The following is an 8,699-nucleotide window of genomic DNA, read 5'->3' on the forward strand; positions in this document are numbered from 1 at the left end:
CTGAGCTTTTAGTTGCTCTGTGTTGATGGTGCTGATGTTGTCATTCAGTTATTAAAAGAAGTCAGATGGTAGGACATTTAATTCTTGTTTTGTGACTTATTAGTTAGGAAAATTACTTAGCTTCTCATGATAAAATACAGACACTACTAATAATAATAATACTTAGTAGGAAAAATGCTTGTGAAAATACCTAGCATGTGGTAAGCCCTAAGAAGTGTTTTCTGTTGGTATCATCACATTTTATTATGGACGATTCTTTAATATCTGATTCTAACATCAAGTGGTGGAATCCTTCAGGGCAGACACCTTATTCATCTTCATAGACGTAGTTAGCATGAGATAGTATCTGCTAAAAAACAAATGTTTAAACAAATAGTAAGACTAATTAGTATTTATTAGTAAATAGTTAAGTATTACTATTAAGTAATACTTAATATTAATAGTAATTAATATTAGTATTAAATACTAATTAGTTTTTAATAAATACCCTGCTGAACTTTAGCCAAATTGAAACCTAGAGAACTGCCTTTTTTTTCCTCTTTTCTGCAACCATAAATAGCTCTTTCTCCACTAGACATCAGCTCATTACTACCAGGGAAATTTGCTTTTGAAAAGATAATATAGAATTTGGGAGGATATTCATTTTTTAAATTTATTTTGTTATTAGTTTCAGAAGTAGAATTTAGTGCTTCATCAGTTGTATATAACATACATAACACCCAATGCTCATTATATCACGTGCCCTCCTTAATGTCCATCAACCAGTTCATTTTTTAAAGCCAGAATTCCAGGCATGGAAAACATAAAGTACTTTGGAACAGGTGCTCTGACCAACATGATTTAGAGGACACCTTTACGAAGACTTTAAAGTTGGCTCAATGTACACAGTTTGTGTCCTCCTTCTTTGTTTTATTATAGTAGTAAGAATGTTAATGGATTCACAGGATCTGAATCCTTTTTAAGAAACAACGCTAGACTTTATTTTATTGTTCTGTCATAGACTGTCAGGCTTCAGACTGTCCACCATCTCCTAATTGGGGGATCAGAGAAGAAATCATTGACTGAGCTAAATAAATGTATCTTGTCAATGTTTTAACATGAACTCTAGCATTCCTGAAGCAATCCTTGCTTTTACTTTAAACATTTCCAATTGCTTGAGCATATCATGGGAGGGAATGGAGAAAATCTCTGGGCATTGCTAGTCCCTATTCTTCTTTATGAAACTAATTATTGAATAAAGTGAACAGCTCAGATGAAAGGAGACCCAAAGTGGTGATTGTGGCAGAAAACTTTGTTTCTAATAAGAAATAAAAAGACAAGAGGGTTAAAGCATAGAGTGCCATTCCCTCCACAGTCTCTCCAGCAAACTGAAACAAGGAACACAACGGAACTTAACTTGGAAGTCTTAGAATAAATTCACAGAGGTCCTGGGGCTCTTTGAGTCTTCCTTGGAAAACCACTGCTTCAGTCTAATAACCTGGCCTGATAAAAACCACTGTTTTATCACACTCATAATCACACCATGAGCTGGTAGTGAAATGGAAACATCTAGTCTAGGACACTAGTCACAAAGCTTTCACTTTTGTTACCTAGTTGGGAGCTAATCATATTTGCTTAAGTGGAGAAAACAGACATAAGGATAATCATGGGATGAAGAGGAAAACATCTTTGCTGGTAAGTTCTAAGTTATTCTCCTTTTACACAGTTGAGGAGGCAGAGAAAACATTTTATTTTGCCTCTGACATTTAGTCTGTTCATATTGAAAGGGAGATGATCCTATCAAGTTCTCAATTAGTTATTTAAAATCCCTTTCTTCTGCTTATTGCCTTTCCTCTTAAACTTGGTCTCATATACTGTTTAGAGGGACATGAGCTGGGAAAGGTAGACAAAATGCTTCAAGGGCAAAGGCCATCTTTCTTCCTTATAGTGGCAGGAGGTTCTCCACAGAAGAAAGGTAAAACAACAGCAACCCAGACTGACTTAAGTAAAGCAAAAAACCAAAATAGACAAAATGATGAAATATGTGATAAAGTGAACTGTGCCCTTCAGTGTGTGCTGAAAAGTCCCATGTGAGGATTCCAGAAGGATATTTTGCATGTAGGCCAGAAAAAATTCCATGCCCTCAACCCACCCACCCACTCTTACTAACTCTCAGGAATGTGGTTTGTCCTGTGCAAAATTATTTTCAGGGCTGTTTTAACTTCCTTATTCCTCAAGGTATAGATTAAAGGGTTCAGCATCGGACCTACCAGATTCATCAGTATTTGAACCACAGTTCCCAGCATGGGGTTAGGCGTGGGCTGCAGGTAGACAGTGATGATGGGCCCATAGGCACAAAGGATGGCAATGAGGTGGGCACTGCAAGTGGAGAAGGCCCGGCGGCGGCCCTCGGTTGAATGAATATGCAGGATGGAGATGGTGATGCGAGTGTAGGATAAAAGGATTAGGAGAAAGCAGAGGAGAGATACCAGGCCAACATTGGTGAAACTCACCCTCTGGGCTAAGGATGTATCAGCACAGGCCAATGGCAAAAGTGCTGGAATATCACAAAAGAAGTGATTCACTTCATTGGGACCACAGTATGGCAAAGTGAAGGTGAGCGAAGTCAAGATACTAGAATGGATACAACCTAACAGCCATGTGCCCACAGCCAAGGCCCCGCAGATTCTAGGGCTCATGAGAATTGTGTAGCGCAGAGGGTAACAGATGGCAGTGAAGCGGTCATAGGCCATCACCGTATACAAGAAGCACTCAATGCTGCCAAGGAAATGGAAGAAGAAGAGCTGGGAGACACAGTTCTCATAGGAAATGAGTGGGCTCAGTCCCATGAGGTACAGCAGCATTTTAGGACACGTTACAGAAGAGAAACTCATGTCGAACACAGACAAGTTCCCCAGGAAAAAATACATGGGTGTGTGAAGGCGAGTGGAAGAAAGAATAGCCATGAGGATGGACATATTTCCCAGCAGGGTGCAGGCATAGAAGGGCAAGAACAAGACAAAAAGCATAGTCTCTAGCCCCTTTGTGTGTGGAATCCCCAACAGGATGAATTTAGTCACCACCGAGCCGTTCTTCTTCTCCATGACAGACAGTCCTAGGGGAGGAAAAGGAAGCAGAGCACATGGATGGCTTGATGTCAGTGAACCTACTGGGAAGATGAAATGTGTGGTTGGAATAGCAGCATTTTGACTCAAAGTTAAGGAAAAATTGCTGATGACCCATATCCCAGGGCATTTTAACTGGAATATAATTGCCACAGGAAACTTAATGGGCACTGTGCCATATATTTTTGTTATACTGATTCTAGATGCAGATATCCCTTATTAAAAAAATACTTTTTAAAAAAGGCATCTTAGAGCAATGATTTTCAAAGGAAAGGACAGGGCCCATACAAATGTGTGGTCCTTCAGAGAGGAAAGATATTAAAGCCTCAGAATCAACCAGGGGCGTTTTCATACATCAAGATATCAACTACAACTCAAGAATCACTACATTTGTGGGCCATTACTACTAACATTATATTTTGTCACTCTGATTTTTCAGAAAGCCATAAGTGTTGGACAGTCAGCGCTTTACCTTGAAAACGCTTATGCAACATATTTCAGTTCAGTTAGCCCTCACAGTTAAATTTTTGAGAGAAATCTGTAGAAAAGATAACATCCGAGCATTAAAAAGTCTAGGCAACTCTCCTAGATTTAGATTGCTGGAAATTGCAGAATTAGGGATCTAAATTTTTTCTCCTGACATCATCAGGCTTTCTGATGTATGCATCTGCGATGGACTGTGACATTACTAGCCTTGTCACGCTTTGCCTCCATGTTATTCATGTTTTTCTTGGTGATGTCATCAGGCTCTGAAAATGTTCCTACTCCTCCTTAGTAAACAGTGGGAAACCAACCTGTCCCCCGCCACCACCCATACCACCACATACCACTAAGATATGAAGTCTAGGGGAATAAATACTTCTTTATGTGCACTGCTATATCCTCAGTGCAGAAAACAGTGTCTAGCACAGAGTAGGTTCTTAATAAATGCTTGATGAATGAAGTAGTGAAATGATTCACTCGATGACTGGCAGAACTGGATAATATTCAGTATTTTGTCTTGTGTAAGGACTTGTATGATACTGTCAGATATTTGTCTCTATACACAGCCTTATAAAGAAGCATGATCATACACTTGTTCCTGTTGGGCCCTATTTTTCTGAATATTTAGAATTTTTCTGTTTACCTTCATGGCATTTGGTTCTGAATTGTACTCTAAAAGGTGACCAAACCCAAGATAAGAGCTACACATAATCTGTACTGCTCCCCCCAAAGTCCTGGATGTTTATCAAGAGGAGTCACACATTACAGAAAGAATTGGACCAAAGGTATCCAGGTGAAGGCTGATTTGGAACATCCAGTCTTTTAATTATTTTGAATCAAGTCCAAACCCCTGGTTATATAGGACAGTAATAAGAATTGAGTTTTTGAGTTGGTTGGCCAACATGATGAGTTGAAAGACAAACCAAACAAATAATGACCTATTCTTGTGGTTAGTCACTGTGGACTCTGAGACCATTTATAAACCAAGGACTCCCAAGTTCTCCTCTCCATGACACATATGAGAAACAAACAAGAAGCCACAAAGAAAGAGATGAAGATGGCACTTATGTGACTTACAAGGAAGAAGTTTGATCCTTTCACCATTTGACTCTCTAGGATTTTCTTCCCAAATTTGCCTTTGATATCACATGGTAAACCAGGGTCAGGGATCTCCTCCCATGATCTGGAAAGCTCTTTCTTGGTGAAATAAACTCAAGTTAAATGACATAAAGCTGAATGTACCTCTGTCTTCTGCAAAGATTTCTTTCAAGACACAAATAGTTATTCTTTCTCTTTATGTGGAAATTTAAATGCCCTTGGAGGCCTCTGGGATCCCATTCCTGAGTGAATTCTGATTCAAGGGGATTGTTGAACAAAGGAAGTAATTAGAAGTAAGTAAATGATCTAGTTAAAAAGGAATATGCTAATATATCCCCATGTGGCATTACTATGGACGTGAACAAGATAGAACCGTATCTATACCTTCTATTCCTGTGGTTGATCTAGGGAAGTGAGATGAAGGCAGAGAGGTACAGCTCAATCTTAGGATATATGCAGAAAGCATCTCCTCAGTTTCAGGGTATAGTATTAGAATGAGAAGCAACAACTATATATCTCAGGCTTTTAAATATCCAGTTTCAAATACTTTATTTCAAATTGTTCTCCATAGCTCTTCTCTTACTTTTCAGATGCTGTTTTCTAATATTTTGATTTGGAAATACAATTTCCATGATTAGACTCTCCAACAAGCAGTTTTGTTAATTGGCAAAGATGGCTTCCCTGAACTAGGACTTGTTCCCTGCATGATTTTTCCAGAATTATATTAATGTATTAAACAACATATATTTATTAAGAATTTATACAACTAGGCACATGACATGTTTGCTGAATTAGAAATTTCTTTCCTATGAAGGGTGTCAAGAACCTTGCCCCTCGAGACCAGATATTTTGAAATGTGAGAATTATTCATCTTTCATGTACAAGAGGATTATAGTTTTCAAAGAACTAAAGTAGATAAATTAATTAGTTAATAAATAAATTAATAAAATAGAAAAAGCAAAAGGAAAAGGGATCAGCAATGCTAAAATCTGGTTCTCTGAAGAGACTAAGGGACATACCTCAGTAAAAATGACTACTGGACAAAAGAGAAAAGGCACATATAAAAGTTTATTTTCAATAAATTTGAAAACTGTGATAAACTGGACAAAAACTTATAAAAAGATACATCTTATCAAAACAGACTCAAGAAAGAAATAGAAATGGAGTGCTTGGGTGGCTCAGTCATTAAGCTGCTGCCTTCAATTCAAGTCATGATCCCTAGGGTCCTGGGATAGTGTCCCGCATCAGCTGCCTGCTCAGCAGGAAGCCTGCTTCTCCCTCTCCAACTCCCCCTGCTTGTGTTCCCTCCCTTGCTGTGTCTCTTTCTGTTGGATAAATAAATAAAATCTTTAAAAAAAATAGAAAATGCGAATAGTCATATGTTTTACTTTCTATTGTATAACCTATTAATCTAAATCTTAGTGGCTTAAAATAATTGACATTTATTACCTCATGGTTTATTTGGGTCAAGAATCCAGACACAGCTTAACTGGGTGCCCCTGGCTCAGTCTCTCCTAAGGTTGCAGACAATTGCTTGAGGCTACAGGCTTCGCTGGAGAAGGATTTGCTTCCAAGCTTATTCACATGGTTATTGGTAGACCTGAGACCTGTCCATAGAACTGCCTTGCAACATAGCAGCTGGCCTCTCCCATGACAGTCAATCCTATCACTACAAAATAGAGCAAGTGCATCCAAGATTGAAGCCATACTCTTTTATAATGTAATTTTGAAAATTATGTCCCATTACCTCAGCCACATTGTATTCACTAAAACCAAGTCACTAAATCCAGGGACCTGATTGCACAAAAGCATGAATCCTGGGAGTTTGGGGTCAGTGGAGGCCAGATTAGAGAAGCATTGCAGGACAGGAGGATATTTTGAAATAGTAAACAAATGATGCTAGAATAATTAGCTGGATATTCATATTTTTTTCAGTAGAAGGAAATTGAATTCTTAAGTCATCACAAACAAAAGTCAGTTCCAGGCAGATTAAAGACTTAAAAGTGAAGATCAAGACTGTTTGGTGGGAATGCACGTTGGTGCAGCCTCTTTGGAGAACAGTGTGGAGATTCCTCAAGAAATTAAAAATAGAGCTTCCCTGTGACCCTGCAATTGCACTACTGGGTATTTACCCCAAAGATACAGATGTAGTGAAAAGAAGGGCCATCTGTACCCCAATGTTTATAGCAGCAGTGGCCACAGTTGCCACACTGTGGAAAGAACAAAGATGCCCTTCAACGGACAAATGGATAAAGAAGATGTGGTCCATATACACTATGGAGTATTATGCCTCCATCAGAAAGGATGAATACTCAACTTTTGTAGCAAAATGGACAGGACTGGAAGAGATTATGCTGAGTGAAATAAGTCAAGCAGAGAGAGTCAATTATCATATGGTTTCACTTATTTGTGGAGCATAACAAATAGCATGGAGGACAAGGGGAGTTAGAGAGGAGAAGGGAGTTGGGGGAAATTGGAAGGGGAGGTGAACCATGAGAGACTATGGACTCTGAAAAACAATCTGAGGGTTTTGATGGGGCTGGGGGTGGGAGGTTGGGGGAACCAGGTGGTGGGTATTATAGAGGGCACGGATTGCATGGAGCACTGGGTGTGGTGCAAAAACAATGAATACTGTTACGCTGAAAATAAATAAAAAATTTAAAAAAATTTTTTAAAAAGACTGTGAGAAAAGAATCTAGTCAAAGAACCTCCCCACCCCACCACACTTACAGAAGACAAAACTCACAGTCGTCTACACTTGGACATAACCCTTTGTTTTTCTACATCACAGTGCCCTACATTCTCAGAAAGTAGACCCCAAATACAAAACATGCCTTAGGATCGTAGAATGAATAAAGAAATAATAAAAGGTAAATTTTCAACCACATGCACCAAAATCAATGAATCTCAAATACAAGTTTGAAGGGAATAAAGGCAATCATGGATGAGTTTATTTAAACAAATTTCAAAGCCAGAAAAAAACTAAACAATATGTTCTTTAGTGATGCCTACATAGTGCTAAATCCATAAATTAAATAAAGGTATTTCCTTAACAAGAACAACTTGCTAATAACTTCTGTGAGGATGAGGATAACAGAAGTACACAGAAGCAATAGATTATATTCTATTTCCTATACTGGCTGAAAAATACACAGGCATCTGTTAATATTCTTTACATTTTATAATATTTCTAAAATATGAAAGATGTTTCATAATACAAATAATTTTTAGGACTGCACTAAAAAACATGTTATTAAATTTGTTTTGGATACTATAGCAATATAAATAGTGGATAGAATATATACTACATTTATTCTCAATCAATAAAGAATGCACCCAAATTAATTTATTTATTATGGAAAACAACATATAATTTATTGATACATAATTTTTAACAACTTGCATTATGTTATGTTTGATTTGTTATTAAAATACAGATTAAAATTTCATTGTGTGTTAGGGCATGCAAATGGACAAAAACAGTTTAAGGTAACTCTAAACTTTACCTAAAGCCAAAACAGCCATGATTCCTGACAGCCTTTCTTGAAAAGCTCAAAATCAGTAGTTGGTGTGATTATGCCAAAGTATTCTGTAACTTTTGGCTCTGTCCTTTGGAATAAATATGTATTTTATGTTTATCCAGAGAATTAGGAATAGCAGAAAAATAACCCCATTATACTAAGTGCTTTGAAAGTTTTGGTGGTTTGGCACCATGGCGATTTAGGTGGTTGCTTTTATGGGTAACTGGGAAAGGAAAAGTTACCCCAGTATAGCTAGGAAGAAGGCGATCTATCTATCTGTCAGGCCAAGGCCAACTCTAGATTCTAGCACCACCCTAATAGCCTAGTTAGCTATTTTAATAAGTTCCTTAATAAGAGCTAGTCAGGGGGCACCTGGGTGGCTCAGTGGGTTAAAGCTTCTGCCTTTGGCCTAGGTCATCATCCCAGGGTCCTGGGATGGAGCCCCGCATCGAGCTATCTGCTCAGCGGGGAGCCTGCTTCCTCCTCTCTCTCT

The 8,699-nt window shown here is 38.2% G+C and overlaps 1 protein-coding gene across 1 annotated transcript; it reads right to left on the reverse strand.

Moving 5' to 3' along the window:
* Positions 1-2,144: 2,144 nt before the first annotated feature.
* On the reverse strand, positions 2,145-3,083 carry LOC132012446 (olfactory receptor 10D3). Its single transcript, XM_059392463.1, has one exon. The coding sequence runs from the start codon at positions 3,081-3,083 to the stop codon at positions 2,145-2,147; it is 939 nt and encodes a 312-aa protein (XP_059248446.1).
* Between the last annotated feature and the right edge of the window lie 5,616 nt (positions 3,084-8,699).

This window comes from Mustela nigripes, chromosome 1 (assembly GCF_022355385.1).
Source record: "Mustela nigripes isolate SB6536 chromosome 1, MUSNIG.SB6536, whole genome shotgun sequence".
In the NCBI taxonomy this organism is placed as follows: Eukaryota; Metazoa; Chordata; class Mammalia; order Carnivora; family Mustelidae; genus Mustela; species Mustela nigripes.